The sequence below is a fragment of the Glycine max genome, chromosome 7, assembly GCF_000004515.6.
Source record: "Glycine max cultivar Williams 82 chromosome 7, Glycine_max_v4.0, whole genome shotgun sequence".
Classification (NCBI taxonomy): Eukaryota; Viridiplantae; Streptophyta; class Magnoliopsida; order Fabales; family Fabaceae; genus Glycine; species Glycine max.
Genome location: NC_038243.2, coordinates 24,723,797 through 24,740,550, shown reverse-complemented (window position 1 = coordinate 24,740,550; position 16,754 = coordinate 24,723,797). Strand labels below are relative to the sequence as shown.

Here is a 16,754-nt window from a genome sequence, read left to right as displayed (position 1 = left end):
TCACAATATCCAAACAATTCAATTCCATTTGTCATGAAACTACCCTAAACCAAGAAAACAGAGTGGAGGCAGAAAACTCTGCACAAAACTCATTCAAATTCCACAGTTTTTCCTACTCACATACCTCAGTAACATTCTCTTTGTTATGATTCGTTAACCATTGGATCGCCTTGAAAATTTAACTAAGGCTTCCTAATACAGCATTCTAAGTTTTGACCGTTGGGATCTGCTATAAAATATCTAGAACACGAGATGTACTACCTTTCCCGTGTCTACCACTGCACAACCATTTTTCTGCATAATTGGCAAAATTTGCTGCACAATTTGACAGCTTTTGCTGCATAATTTGGCAGATTTCGAATTCTAGCTTGTTTGTATCCAATTTCACTCAAATTGGATCCTACAAGTCCTAAACCATGTATAAATCATGTTCAAAACAAAAAACAAACTTCAAACCAAGGTAAAGCAAAATATAGGTATCAAAAACCCACCAATTTAGTGCATTCTCAAGGTTTGAAAGGTGAAAATGAAAATTGGGTAATTTTGGGGTAAACTCTCATCTTCATCAAGTCTATAACATTGATTTAGACTTGCTCAAACTGGTTTTAAGGTGAAATATCCACCTATTCAAAATTTGACCTCTCAACACCCAATTTACCCTAGAAATGGCTCTTTTCTTTCACATTTGTCACTCATTTTTCTCATTTGCTCTGACCAAACTTTCCTACAAGTCCTAATTGACATTCTAAACTAGAATCAACTCACTTTAGACTCCAATTTCCACTAACCCCAAATTTGGCTTTTTTCTTTCACATTTGTCACTCATTTTTCTCATTTGCTCTGACCAAACTTTCCTACAAGTCCTAATTGACATTCTAAACTAGAATCAACTCACTTTAGACTCCAATTTCCACTAACCCCAAATTTGGCTTTTCTAACCCTCAAAGTCCCACACTTTTCCACCTACAACACTACCATTCTCACATTTAACTCTAAGTTAACTCTCCACATCCTCTCTACCAGTTTTCTATCAACATTTTAAGCATACATATATCACAAAGCATCATTATTAAACCCTAAATCAACATGGGTAGTTTTGCTTACATCAAACATGTCAAGTTTAGCATGATTTCAACAAATTCCTTCACAAACAACTACCCTAAGGCAATAACCTAGTAGAACTACTCATTATAGCTCCCAAAAACCCAACACCCACAGATTTCAAGTGAGAAAAAGTCCACCCTTACCTGAAATTTAAAGCCCACGAAGTAGAGGGAGGCTCTAAGACTCTGAAAATAGCTTTTCCTTGAAATTTGTGGTAGAAATGAAGAGGAATTTGGAGCTTCAAGGGAGGCAACAATGGTGGAGAAGAAGAGGAGAAGAAGCAACGTGGAGGGAGGAAAGAGAGCTGTTGAAATTTTCTGAAGAAAGAGAGAGAAGATTTGGGCTTTTTATAAAAAAAATGATTTTCTTTTCTTTTTCATTTTCTTTTCTAAAAGCAATTGTCACATGTCCTATTTTAATTGGAGCAAAAGGGCCCACCCTTTCCTTTGATTTGACCTCATACTCAGCCATATAGGAAAAAAAATTGGACCTTTTTGGATGCTGAAATCCTGGCTCGGTTTGCGTGCCGCCTCTTTGGTTCCAGTTCCTCGCATTTCTCTGCACCAGTCGGGGCCTGTTTTCGAAAGTAGGCAATATATATATCAAAATGCTCAAAATGAGACCCTGAGCGTGGTTCAAAGGTTGGTTTTGTTAAATTTTAAGTTGCACGCAAAACGATAATTTTTAGACTAATTAATTGCGAATTAATCTATAACCGTTTGCTTATGGTTACTCTTTGTTAATTAGTCTAACCCGCGTATCTTTCCCCAATGTACATACTTCTACCAAGAATATATATATATACTCTTTGTTAATTTTGTAACACTTACAAAATTCCGGTAGAAATTCTAGGATGTCACAATACTCCCACCCTTTAAGGAATTTCGTCCCCGAAATTAACTACTCTAGGAACAAACTTGGGTACAATTCTCTCACCCTATCCTCTAACTCCCAAGTTGAATCACCCTCGTCGGGTCCCCACTGCACTTTCACCAACGCGATCTCTTTTCCTCTCAGCGACTTCATTCTTCGATCAGTAATCTTTTGAGGTTGTGCTTTATAGGTGAGGTTATCCTTCACTTGTACTTCGTCCAGTTCACATACATGTGATGGATCCGGCTTGTATCGTCTCAGTTGAGAGACATGAAACACAGGGTGCAAATTCGATAAGCTCGGAGGTAAAGCGATTTGATAAGCTACAAGCCTAACCTTCTTTAAAATTTGATACGGACCCAGATACTTGGGCGTCAGCTTCCTAGATTTGAGAGCTCTTCCGACTCCAGTTACAGGAGAAACCTTCAAAAACACATGTTCTCCTTCTTTAAAATCTAATGGCTTTCTCCTTTTGTCATAATAGCTCTTTTGCCTATCCTGGGATGCTTTTATTTTCTCTCGAACCAATTTCACTTGTTCGGTAATTTGTTGTAGCATTTCAGGCCCAAGAAGTACTGCTTCCCCATCATCGAACCAACAAAGAGGAGTTTTGCACTTCCGCCCATATAGAACTTCAAAAGGTGTCATACCAATGCTGGCTTGGTAGCTGTTGTTGTAAGTAAATTCAATCAATGGCAAACATTCCATCCAACTGCCTTGTTGCTCTATAATACACGCCCGGAGTAGATCTTCTAGAGTCTGAATGGTTTGCTCAGTCTGACCATCTGTTTAGGGATGATAAGCTGAACTGAGCTTCAGCTTTGTCCCCAATGCTTCATGCAGACTTGTCCAAAATCACGAGGTAAACCTCGGGTCCCTGTCTGATACGATAGTGAAAGGAATTCCATGTAACCTTACTACTTCTTTGATATACAACTCTACTAACTTCTCCATTTTGTATTTCATATTTACCGGAATAAAATGAGCAGATTTGGTGAGTTGATCTACTATGACCCACACAGCATCGTGTCCACGACTCGTTTTGGGTAAACTAGATACAAAATCCATAGATATGCTCTCCCATTTCCATTCCAGAATTTCTAGTGGCTTTAATTCTCCTGATGGTCGCTAGTGCTCAACTTTGGCCTTTTGACATGTCAAACACTTTGCTACATATTCAGCTACATCTTTCTTCATGCCATGCCACCAAAAACTTCTCTTTAAATCTTGGTACATCTTAGTCATCCCTGGATGGAAACTAAGACGACTTTTATGTGCTTCTTCCAAGATCTTAACTTTCAAATCATCTAGTGGCGGTACACATATCCTCCCCTTGAATCTAATTAACCCGGTTGTATCCTTTTTAAACTCCACATCCTTATCTCCCATTGCATCTAACACTTTGCCTTGTAGAAATTGGTCATCCTCTTGAGCCTCGCGTATGTGATTTACGAATTCATTGGTGATCTGCAACGCTCCCACAAATAAGCTCTTGGGTCGCATCTCGATTGCTAGATTTAGATCTCAAAATTCCTCTATCAATCTCTATCCCAGAATCATCATGGTCGCAACATATAAGGACTTCCGACTCAGCACGTCGGCTACTACATTAGCCTTTCCTGGATGGTAGGAAAGACCAAAATCATAATCTTTGAGGAACTCCATCCATCTTCGTTGCCTCATATTGAGTTCCTTCTGATCGAACAAGTATTTGAGGCTCTTGTGATCGCTGAAAACTTCAAAACGAGTACCATATAAATAGTGCCTCCAAATCTTTAAGGCAAAGACCACAGCTGCTAGTTCCAAGTCATGGGTCGGATAGTTAACTTCATGAGGACGCAATTGGCGTGAAGCATAAGCCACTACTCTTCCCTCCTGCATCAATACACACCCTAAGCCTTTCCCGCTTGCATCGAAATACACTTCAAATGGTCTCTTAGGGTCGGGCAAAATTAACACTGGAGTTGTTATCAATCGCCTCTTCAACTCTTGGAAGCTTTGATCATATTTCTCATTCCAGACAAACTTCTCATTCTTACGAGTCAGTTTAGTTAGGGGTAGCGCTAACTTAGAAAATCCCTCAATGAATTTCCTATGAAGCACAAATCATTCGTAGAGAGCAAACATATCTTTTGGAAACAAGAAACTGACGCTAAGAGTTTATTTTCAAAAATAACCAAGATAAGAAGGATGGATTCGTTGAACCAATGAAAGAACATAATTTGGAAACGTTGGGTTTACTTGCGTAAATCCCAAGCCTTAGTATCACAATGCCATAAACTGGATGCTTGAGTACCCACCTAGTTGTATGCATGACTAATTTTGCACGTTATTTCCAAATCATCATTGTTACGCGTGCCTCGTGGAAATAATATGGGAGTTTAACCCAAACTGACACCCTGACACATGAGATTGTTTTGCCCCAAATATCAAAATCGGGCACACACAATGAAAAGACCATGTTGAGGCACAACCTTAAGCTACTTTGAACCTTGGCCCATGAAGAAAATCCTCATCCTTTCCCCGAATAAGAGGACAGCAAAATCTCCTCAAGGGAGAGCGAATAACGAATGCTAAAACCCGAATTCCCAATAAAAAATCGGAAGAAAAAGAAAAAAGAAATAAAAGGAAGAAATGAAAAGAAAGAAAAGAAAAGGAAAAGAAGGATTCCCGATCGAAGATTGGAAGAAAGCAAAAAGGGAAAGATTGGAGGAAAACAGAATAATTCCCGATCAATAAAGGAAACCAAGAAAGAGAACAGAAGATCTTCGAACCGGATAAATTTTCGGCGAGGTAAGTAACCGTTGGCAAAGGGAAAACCCATTTTTGAAGTGGTTCTTCCTTTGGGATTGCCATTCAAGGTCGCTCCCGACTGGCGATGTCCCGCCCCACATAAAGAAAGAGGAAAAGATCGAAACACCCAGCTTCCTCTCCAAAAACACTACCCTCAAGAAAATCCTATTGATCTGTGATCGTGCGTGTGATCTTTTGGTTTGATAGGAAATCATGTGCAAAATAAAGTCATGGTGCAGTTATGGTTTGGGATTAGGATAAAACACTTACATGTGTGAGTTTTTATACATTATGAGTGATTTTATTTCCAGTTTTAGTTTGACCCGACGTTTCCCTTAATTGTTCATTTAAAAGCTAAACGTTGACATCCTACCCTTCATTTTCGGTTACAAGGAAAACTATTTTGGCATAAGCATATTGTTTCTCTAAAATATGGTGCTCTCGTGAATGATTTATTTTTCCTTGCTAAAGCATGTTCGCCTTTTAGGTGAAAGAACCCGGTGGACCATTCGGTCCTAAAATCAAATCTTGTTCGAAGCCCCATGAATTGATTGTCATTCATGCATCCTCCACCATCGAGTCTGGAGCCCCACGAATTGATTGTCTACCGCTGTTCATGCGTCCTCCACCATCAAATCTTATTCGGAGCCCCATGAATTGATTGCCATTCATGCACCCTCCACCATCGAGTCCGAAGCCCCACGAATTGATTGCCTAGCACTGTTCGTGCGTCCTCCACCATCAAATCTTATTCGGAGCCCCATGAATTGATTGCCATTCATGCATCCTCCACCATCGAGTCCGGAGCCCTACGAATTGATTGCCTAGCGCTGTTCGTGCATCCTCCACCATCGAGTCCGGAGCCCCATGAATTAATTGCCTAGCGATGTTCATGCGTCCTCCACCATCGAGTCCGGAGCCCCATGAATTGATTGCCTAGCGCTGTTCGTGCATCCTCCACCATCAAATCTTATTCGGAGCCCCATGAATTGATTTCCATTCATGCATCCTCAACCATCGAGTCCGGAGCCCCACAAATTGATTGCCTAGTGCTGTTCGTGCATCCTCCACCATTTTATTCGGAGCCCCATGAATTGATTGTCATTCAAGCATCCTCCGTTATCATGTACGGAGCCTCCGGTGAGGGGAAAATGCATTTTTTTGTTATTTTCCCAATCAGTTCCTTCACCAAACATGTGTATACGTATATATTATGTTATTTTTGTTTGTTGTTTGTTTTGTTTTGTGTTGTGCAGAGAAACAAGAAGGAGAGACGCGAGTCACTTATTTCAAATCGTTTTGGGTTGGGACTATTGTGATTGAGATCAATTAAATTCCCATGATGGGCAAAGGATGGCCTTTAGGGGTCATCATAGATTAATTATGAAAAAGGGTTAAGATGGACGAAATCAGTGTTTTATCTTTACTTTCCTCCTATCTTCGATAAAAGGTAAGTAAAGAGGGGCAACTGTCATACCCTAATTTTGTTCGGGGACCATTGTTGATGGCATGCAACCTTTGCTTGACCGCTTCGAGGTACTTGGCACCCATTTTTGCATAATACGTGAAGTTCTGTAACGTGCCGGAAGTCAAAAGAGAGCATTGTTGCATGATCCGTGAAGTTCCGTAACATGCCGGAAATAAAAAAGAAGCATTGTTACACAATCCGTGAGGTTCCGTAACAATCCGAAAGCCAAAAAAAGGATGATTACATAATCCGTAAGGTTCCGTAACATTACGGAAGGAAAACAAGTATTGTTACGGAATTCGTAAATTTCCGTAACAACGGAAAAAGAATCAACAAAAAAGGCAGGGGTGTATTTAGTAAACAGGGGTGCAAATAGTAACCTGGCCCACTTGGGCCTTCCAGGATGTTCCTCCAGAAGGCGGTGCCTTCTCTTCCGTGACGGGTCCGAAACATTTCCGTGGGTGATTCCGTGAAGATTTTCCGCCATCTTTCGTTCGTTCTTCGTCATTCTTCGGTCTTCAACCGGTAAGTTTCCGAAATCGAACTTTTTTAATTCATTCTATGTACCCTTGGTGGTCCCCATTTGTTTCGTGTACTTTTATTTTCATTTCATTTACTTTCCGTACCCCCTTTTGACGTGCTTTAGTCATTTATTTAAGTCATTTTCTCGCCTAATAAAAAAATAAAATAAATTTCCACCGATGATTTGAATTGTAATATCTGTTAATTTCTGTTAAAATGAAATCTGACCGTTCGGTCGTGCCGTAACCACGTTGGAAACCAAAAAAGAGGTAAAATAATAATATAATAATAAAAAAATATCTTTTTAGTAAAATAAAACAACAGAAATCAATCGGACGTTCTCTTTGGGATTTTTCTTTCTTAATTGAATTGACTAATAACCAAAGTGAAACTAAGGCTAAAATCAACTCACAAAATCAAGCTTTGTCTGCAAAAATCACTAAAAAAAATGTTTTAAGGTCCAACGCCTTAAATGACCCCCTTTCAAGTAAAAAGAACCACTTGATTCGCCCCTTTTGAAAGAACTACGTAGGTTTGATTTCCTCTGCGATGGAGGGTACGTAGGAGCATGAGCCTCGTGTTTGTCGACCTCAAAAATAAAAAAGAAATAAAGGTTTAAATACATAATTTCACACAATTCTAATCTAAGGCTGTTGTCCTTTGGGACAAACGTGAGAGGTGCTAATACCTTCCTCAAACGTAAAGATAACTCCCGAATCTAGAATATTCTTCATGACCGGTTTCCTTTGGTTTTTCTAACGTTTTCCTTTCAATAAACGTTGGTGGCGACTCCGTGCATTTTCCTCCTATGGAAGACGCACCCGTGAGCCTCGCCTCGCTCGCCCGCAAAAGGGTAGGTTGCGACACCATGTATAAGGGCTGGAATCCCGGCCCTGCTGGCGTAGAGTGTACTGGTAGAAACTCTCATTCAGCTGAACCTGTCCCCTATGGTTGGCTGCCTGCTAGTTAGCCACGTGTCATATGCAGTGCTCCAACCTCTGCAAGTGGGCCGAGGTGGACTCCGGGGGTGATGGTGGTGCATCGGCTGCCTGCGGCTGGCCGTCTCCAGGTTGTTGTGGTGCCTCGCCCTGCGCCTGCAAGGGGGTGCAGTACTTCTCAATGAAGGCTCTGGTGATGGGTGGTCGAATGACCTTGCTGGGGGTGACTGACACTCCGTAGAACTAACAGAGGCCCGTAATCAGCGCGGGAAACCCTAGGGCCTTGTTGGACCTTTCCTGGTGCATAGGGTGTCTCGTAATCACCATTCCTACAAACTGATAAATGGCGTCAGAAATCAACTGAGCCACATGGACACTCACTTGTTTCAGGATGGCATAAACCAACTGACACTTCGGTAGAAGAAGGTCGGAGTTATGGTTGCTGGGCAGAATGTTGCTGAGTAGTAGCATTATCCATATCTGGGTAATGGTGGTCATGCTGGTGCGCATGATCCACACCCGTCTCCCTGCAGCGGTATGGGTGAAATCTTGCCCCGGTATGCACAATAGCTAGGCAATGGCCTCCTCATCAAAGCTAGAGACATGTCTCCTCCTCTAATTGTACTCACACTCCTGGCCCTCGGCCAAGATCAGTGGGTGGCCTAAAAACTAATTGAGGGCGTACGCATCAAAAGGGATCCACTGGCCCTTCACCCAGGAGTGATATCTCGTACTCCCTTCTTGGTAGGCTGGGCATTGGCATAAAACTCCATGACTATCTCCGGGTCAAATTTAGCCATGGGTGTCACAAGTGATGCCCAGTGCCTGTGGGCTATCTCCTCCTGAAAGTCAGGGAACTCATCATCCCTTAGCTGGACCTGCCTCTCTCTGAGGAATGACCATCCCTTGATGGCCTCAAAGCGCTGCTTATGCTCTGCGCTCCGAAATTGATGCTTGTTAAGTTTGTGTCAGCTTGTGTGGCAGCGCTGGAGCCTTCTCTGGTGGTGTCCTTCCTGGACCTCTTTGATGGAAGCTTTCTCAGGGCCATCACCTGCGAAAACACACTTGTAAAGTCAATTCACAAAGAAATGCCATTTTAAGGCAAAACCAAGCAAAAACGGCATACAATTCCTTCCAACACACAAACATCAATGTAAATTTAGGGCAAACTCATACACACATTTCCTTGAGGAAATACATTTATGAACAGACATTTGCGCAAGATATTCTGCTACCTAAAAGTTAGACTCATGCACATTCAAGGCATTTTTGCTACCTAGATTACATACATGCATTTTCAAGGCATTTTTTGCGACCTAACAATTGCATACATGCATATTCAAGTATTTTTGCTACAAAAAATTACACACAGGCATACTCAAAGTATTTTAGCTACCTAAGATTGCACACATGCATACTCAAAGTATTTTGGCTACCTAAGATTACATACGTGCATATTCAAGTATTTTTGCTACCTAAATTATATTTTATGCATATTCAAGTATTTTTGCTACCCAAATTACATTTCATGCGTATTCAAGTATTTTTGCTACCTAAATTATATTTTATGCATATTCAAGTAAGTTTTTCTACCCAAATTACATCTCATACATATTTAAGTATTTTTGCTACCTAAATTATATTTCATGCATATTCAAGTATTTTTGCTACCTAAATTACATTTCATGCGTATTCAAGTATTCTTGCTACCCAAATTACATACAAATTAACAAGGCATTTTTTGTTACCTACATTAACAAGGTATTTTTTCTACCTATTCTACATCTACATGTACATGATGAACAACATTTTCAAACATCTAGGTGTAAGGAAAATATCATGGTGTAGCCCAAAAAGATTGCTGGCCTAAAGGGAAATCCTTACCACCATGCTCTCATCTTCACGCTCCCTTGCATTCAAAATTAAAGCTTGGTGCTCCTAGGCCTAAGTCCTATTTTTGGCACCTACTCCTCTACAAGTTGCCCAAACAATCAAAAGGCAGCCCTATGTGTATCAATTCTTTTCTACAAGCAGAATCTCACAAAGTCATGCACAAATGCCATTGAGTCATTTCACCGACCATCAAAGATAGGCCTATGACCATCCCCTACAACCCCCCAATTTAACAAATAAAACATGAATCCAAGCATGAATTGCCTCATGAAATTTGCCAAATATATACAACTAGAGCACTTAAATACATCAATGGAGGACCAAAAAATCAACGGATAGCGCACTTACTTGTAGGGAAGCACTGAGATGCAACAAATTGAAGCTAGAATGCCAAAAAATGGTGACCTAGGCTGCCAAGTTCATGATTTCTGTGAGCTCCTTCGTTTTGAATGAGGGGAATGAAGTTTGGGTGAAGAAAACTCACCCTTCCCCCCCTTTTAACCATTTTTGTGCAGAGGGTGCTTGCCCGGGCGAGCTAACTGCATTTTTTTGCGTGACCTCTTTGCAAAATTTTAACTATCCTACAGGCTTGCGCTTGTTTATTTTAAACCACCGGATTAAGAATAAACTAGGCATATTCAACTATGACTTTAGACAAATAGACAAATAAGCGGAAACTTAAAAGATACTAGGCAGCCTCCCAGTAGCGCTTCTTTAATGTCTTGAGCTGGACGCAGGATGATGATTTGTTGATCATGGGCCTAGCATCTGCTCGTACCCGTCCCTAAGTCTTCTGAAAACAGGAAATGGCACCATGCAGTAAAACATGACTACGCTAACACTTACCTTGGTTTATCTTTGTCTTGAATTCAGTGCGGTATTGACCATCACTCGAAGAAAATCTTCTCATGTCCTTCAATGCACAGGATGATAAATATGCATATGCATGTATGCTCATGATCGGGCAGTTCAAGGGTAACAATTTAAACAAATGTTTATTATGTTCAATTTTACTTAAACGCTTACGACACCTCTATAGATCAAGAGCATGCATCTAAAAGCAATAACAGACATAACACAAGGGTTTGAAATGCAAACCATCAATCCGATGTTTAATAAATGTTGCGATCAAAGCTTACAAAGGACTGAAAAACTTTAAGAAGCCTCAGAGTACAATCATGTACTGACCCCCCCTAGCTGCCCCAAGTACTAAGCATAATATCGTTTGATGATATTGGTGTTCACAGGTGAAGGCAACTCTTCATCATCCATGTTGGATCAAGTGACCTTGGAATAATTAAGAAGGAGGGGTTGAATTAATTATGAACGTGTCTTGACTAATTAAAAATCTATCCTTCTTAATGTTACTAGATTCAATTAGGCTTTTACGACTAACTCAAGAAAATAAAGAACAGAAATAGAAACTTAACCAAAAGTAAAAGCGATAATTAAAAGTACACAATGGAAATTAAAGAGTGTAGGGAAGAAGAAGACAAACACAAGATTAATATTGGTTCGGCCACAAACCGTGCCTACATCCAGTCCCCAAGCAACATGCAGTTCTTGATATTTCTTTCAACCTTGTAAAATCCTTTACAAGCCAAAGATCCACAAGGGATGTACCCTCCCTTGTTCTCTTTGAACAACCAAGTGGATGTATCCTCCACTTGAACTGATCCACAAGAGATGTACCCTTTCTTGTTCTCAGTATAACAATCCCAAAGTAGATGTACCCTCTACTTCTACCACAAAGGATGTACCCTCCAATGTGTTGGGAGAATGAATTCTCAGGCGGTTAGTCCTTTGAATCTTTGTAAGGGGAAACAAAAGATATCTCAAACGGTTAGTCCTTTGAAATCTTTTGCTTAAGGGGAAGGGAAGAATCAAAAGAATTCTTAGGCAGTTAGTCCTTTGAATCTTTTGTAAGGGAGAAGAGAGACACAAAAGAATTTAGGCGGTTAGTCCTTCTTTTCTTTTGGCAAAGGGAGAAGAGAACGAAAAAGATGAATAACACAAGTTTTTGAACAAAGAACTTTTCTTGGAAGAAAAAGTGTTGTACAAAAACGTTTTAGAAAGATGAAGAGAAATGAATTAGAAAGTTCTGTTTAAAGTGTTGAAAGAGATGAAAGAAGATATTGAAAGATTGTTGAAGGATTGATTGAAGGATGTTGAAAGAAGATGATATGAAATTCATGCCATGGTCACATATTTATAATCTCTTGATGACTCAAGTTAAAGTTTGTGACTCTTGGCAATTTCTTTAAAACTAGCCACCCTTCAAAAATTGTGACTCTTTAAAAAACTAGTCACTTAAAAAGTTGTGACTTTTGAAAAAATCTTCAGAAACAAGTCACTTGAAGAATTGTGACTTTTGGAAATTTAGTTTTCGAAATCAGTCACTGGTAATCGATTACCATTAAGGTGTAATGATTACACATCAACAGATGTGACTCTACATTTCAAATTTTGAAAATTAAAACATTTAGAAGCTCTGGAAATCGATTACAAGTATTGTGTAATCGATTACACAAGTTTAAAATGATTTGAAAATGTTTAAACACAAGTTGTGACTCTTGAAATTTAAAATCTAATGTTTTAAAAGACTGGTAATTAAATTACTACCTTCTGGTAATCGATTACCAGAGAGTAAAACTCTTTGGTAATGATTTTGTGAAAATGTTTTGTGCTACTCAATGTTTTGGAAAAGTTTTTTAGTACTTATCTTGATTGAGTCTTCTTCTTGATTCTTGAATCTTGAGTCTTGAATCTTGATATTGATTATTCTTGAATCTTGATTCTTGAAACTAGATTCTTGAATCTTTTGGAATTTGCTTAACGCTTGATTCTTTGGCATCATCAAAATAACCTTGGAAGGCATTGCTTCCACAATCCATGCTGCAAGCACTAGTGCTCCTCCTAAGAATGCTTTCTTTATGATGAAAGATCCTTCATAGTTTGGAACCCACTTTCCCCTATTGTCCTTTAGGGCTTGGGATACTTTCTTTGGAACGAGGTCTCCCTTGTTGAATTTGCGCGGGCGTACCTTCTTGTCGAAAGCATTCTTCACCCGTCTCTGGTATAGACGCCCATGGCTTATAGCTACTAGACGCTTGCCTTCTATAAGATTGAGCTAATTAAAGCATGCTTGAGCCCACTCTGATTCTTCCAACCCGGACTCTACTAGAATCCTTAAAGAAGGGACTTGCACCTCGAATGGCAGCACGACTTCCATTCCGTAAACCAATGAAAATAGTGTTGCCCTGGTTGATATGTGTACCAAGATTCAATATCCATGAAATGCAAAAGGGAGCATTTCATGCTAATCCTTCTATGACACGATCATCTTCTGAATAATCTTCTTAATGTTCTTGTTGGCCGCCTCAACTGCCCCATTCATCTTGGGCTTGTAAGGCATGGAATTGTGGTGTTGGATCTTGAAATCCTCACACATTTCCTTCATCATCTTGTTATTTAGATTGGTGGCATTGTCTATGATAATCTTCCTAGGCAATCCATACTGGTAGATTATCTCCTTTTTGATGAACCTGACTATCACATTCCTCGTGACGTTGGAGTATGAGGTGACTTTAACCCATTTGGTGAAGTAATCGATCACAACCAAGATGAAGCGATGCTCGTTTGAAGCCTTGGGCTCAATGGCCCCGATCACATCTATTCCCCACATGGAGAAGGGCCACGGCGCTGCCAAAACATTCAAAGGCATGGGTGGAGCATTGACATTGTCTATGAATGTCTGGCATTTGTGGCATTTCCTAACATGGATGCAACAATTGCTCTCATTGGAGCTTGTAGGCCTAGGATCTTCTTCATCAATGGATTCCTTTGCTTCTTGGAAGATGAATGGAAGCGGAATGGAGAAAGGAAGAGAGAGAGGAGACGCCACTTCAAGGAGAAGATGAGTCTAGAAGAAGCTCACCACCATAGGAGGCCATGGATAAGAGCTTGGAGGAAGAAGGAGATGAATGAAGGGAGAGGGAGAGAAGATCACGAAATTTTGTGCTCTAAATGAGCTTTGAAATCTGAAGTTTAATATTCAAATCATCAAAGTTGAAAAAAATGCACACACATGACCTCTATTTATAGCCTAAGTGTCACACAAAATTGGAGGGAAATTCAAATTTCACTTGAATTTGAAATTGAATTTGTGGAGCCAAAATTTCACTAATTATGATTAGTGAATTTTAGTTATGGTTCAGCCCACTAATCCAAGATCAATTCCAGGATTCTCCACTAAGTGTGCTTAGGTGTCATGAGGCATGAAAAGCATGAAGGACATGCACAAAGTGTGACTATATGATGTGGCAATGGGGTGTAGTAAGCAAATGCTCACCTCCCCCTCTAAAATTTAATTGGATTGCGCTTCTACCAATTCAATTAAATTTATTTCCAACCACACACATCAAATATCCACTTAGTGCATGTGAAATTACAAAACTATCCTCAATACAAAAACTAGTCTAGGTGCCCTAAAATACAAGGGCTGAAAAATCCTATATTTCTAGGGTATCGTACCTACATTATGGAGCCCTAAATACAAGGCCCAAAAATAATGAAACCTTAATCTAATATTTACAAAGATAAGCGGGCTCGTACTTAGCCCATGGGCCCGAAATCTACCCTAAGGCTCATAAGAACCCTAGGGTCTTCTCTTGCATCTCTGGTCCAATCTACTTGGAGTTTTTCTATCCAATGCCCTTGCGGGGTAGGATTGCATCACATAGTGAGCCAGTAATACCCCGCCCTCAGAATCTTCCGGGCCATAGCATGCCCATTGGCATGTGTTCCAAAGGAACCCTCGTGGACTTCCACTAGCATCTGTTCAACCTCCCTAGTATCTACACATCGGAGTAAAACTATGTCATGGTTTCTTTTGTATAGAATGTTTCCACTCAAGAAGAAATCGGCTGCCAACCTTCTTAATGTTCTTTTGTCATTGTCGGAAGCCTCTTGTGGGTACTCCTTGTTTTCAATGTATCGCTTGATGTCGAAGTACCAAGGTTTACCATCTTGTTCCTCCTCTATCAAACAGCAATGTGCGGGCTTGCCGCGACATCTGAACTCGATGTATGACAAGTCTCCGTGCGGAGTCAGCTAGAACATGGATGTTAGAGTGGCAAATGCATCAGCCATTTGATTCTTCTCTCTGGGAACATGGTGGAAAGAGACATCATCGAAGAACTCAGCCAACTTCTTGATGTAAGTTTGATATGGTATCAGCTTATGATCCCTTGTCTCCCATTCTCTCCTCAGCTGGTGAATCACCAAGGCGGAGTCTCCGTACACTTTGAGCAACTTGACATTGAAGTCAATTGTCGCTTGGATCCCGAGGGTGCATGCCTCATATTTGGCTATGTTATTCGTGCAATCGAAACCCAATCAGGACGTGAAGGGAAAGCATTGAGAGGTTGCTGGACGTGCCGTCGAACCACACGACCCACTTACCCCTGTCCTTATCCTCTAACTTCTCTTCGAACAAGGCCATAATGTCTTCATCTAGAAACTCCGAATGCATGGGCTGGTAATCATTGAGAGGTTGCTGAGCTAAATAGTCTGCCAAGGCACTTCCCTTTATCGCCTTTTGGGTGACACAGACGATGTCAAACTTAAATAGCAAAACTTGCCACCGAGCGATCCGCCTCGTAAGAGCGGGCTTCTCGAAAATATACTTGACTGGGTCCATCTTGGATACCAGCCAAGTGGTATGGCTCAACATATACTGCCTTAGACGATGTGATGCCCATACCAAGGCACAACATGTCCTTTCCAGATGAGAGTAGTTCATCTCACAGGCCGTGAACTTTTTGCTCAAGTTATAGACAACCCGTTCTCTTTTTCCGGAATCATCGTGCTGCCCTAGCATGCATCCCATCTACTCATCCAACACTGTCATATATTGGATAAGAGGCCTCCCGGGTACTTATGGCATAAGCACAAGAGGATTCATAAGGCATTGCTTGATCCTTCCAAATGCCTCTTGACAATCGTCGTTCCAGCGAACAGACTAATTCTTGAGCAAGAGTATGAAGAGAAGCTCGCAAGTAGCGGTGAGTTGTGATATGACCCTTGCGATGTAGTTCAAATGCCCAAAGAAACCTCAGACTTGCTTCTCCGGTCGTGGCTCAGGCATGTCAAGGATGGCTTTCACCTTGTTGGGGTCCACTTCTACCTCTTTCTAACTCACAAAGAAATCGAGTAGCTTTCCCGATTTGACCCCGAAAGTACACTTGGTAGGGTTTAATCTTAGCTGGTACTTACATAGCCGTTCAAACAACTTTCACAAGTTGATGAGGTGTTCCTCCTCTGTTCTAGATTTAGCAATCATGTCATCCACGTAGACTTCAATTTCCTTATGCATCATGTCGTGGAATAATGCCACCATGGCCCGCTGATAGGTTGTCGTGGCGTTCTTGAGCCCAAAGGACATCACATTATAACAGAACGTTCCCCACAAAGTGACGAACATAGTCTATTCTATGTCCTCCGGCGCCATCTTTATTTGATTGTAACTCGAGAATCCGTCCATGAAGGAAAACAAAGCGAAATTGACTGTGTTATCTACAAGGACATCAATGTGTGGCAAAAGAAAGTTATCCTTGGGACTGGCTTATTTTAGGTCCCGATAGTCCACACACATTCGTACCTTCCCATCTTTCTTAGGGATTGGCACAATGTTGGCCACCCACCCAGGGTATCGAGCCACCGTCAAGAAGCCAGCATCGAACTGCTTTCTCACTTCCTCTTTAATCTTTAAGGACATCTCAGGCTTCATCCTTCTTAGCTTTTGTTTCACCGGGGAACAACCGGGATTCAAAGGCAACCTATGTTGCACAATGTCGGGGTTCAAACAGGCATATCTTGGTACGACCAAGCAAAGATATCTTGGTAGGCTCGTAGCAGAGCCACTAATTCATCATGGATAGGTGCGGTCATGCCTGTATCCACCTTTACCTCTTTCCTTTCTTTGCCAACACCTAAGTTTACGATCTCCATTTCTTCTTGGTGCGGCTTCATCTCTCAGTCTTCCTGAGCGACCATCCTTTCTAGCTCTGGGGAAAACCCCATATCTTTGTCTTCTTCATCCTCAAGTCGATCCGCTTCTCGTTCAAAATCGACGGTTGGGTCCTCGATATTAGTACCTTCAC

General features: G+C 40.9%; 1 protein-coding gene across 1 annotated transcript; it reads right to left on the bottom strand.

Annotated features, from left to right (window-relative positions):
* Positions 1-14,703: 14,703 nt before the first annotated feature.
* Positions 14,704-15,292, bottom strand: LOC121175194 (uncharacterized). Its single transcript, XM_041017514.1, has 2 exons — positions 15,055-15,292; positions 14,704-14,960 (listed from the first exon to the last, which is right to left on the bottom strand). The coding sequence occupies exons 1-2, from the start codon at positions 15,290-15,292 to the stop codon at positions 14,704-14,706; spliced, it is 495 nt and encodes a 164-aa protein (XP_040873448.1).
* Between the last annotated feature and the right edge of the window lie 1,462 nt (positions 15,293-16,754).

Coding starts and splice junctions, on each gene's coding strand:
- LOC121175194 (XM_041017514.1), bottom strand. CDS start 15,292: ATGGACCCAGTCAAGTATATTTTCGAGAAGCCCGCTCTTACGAGGCGG. Junction 14,961..15,054: donor GTTAGAGGATAAGGACAGGG/GTAAGTGGGTCG, acceptor CGAATAACATAG/CCAAATATGAGGCATGCACC.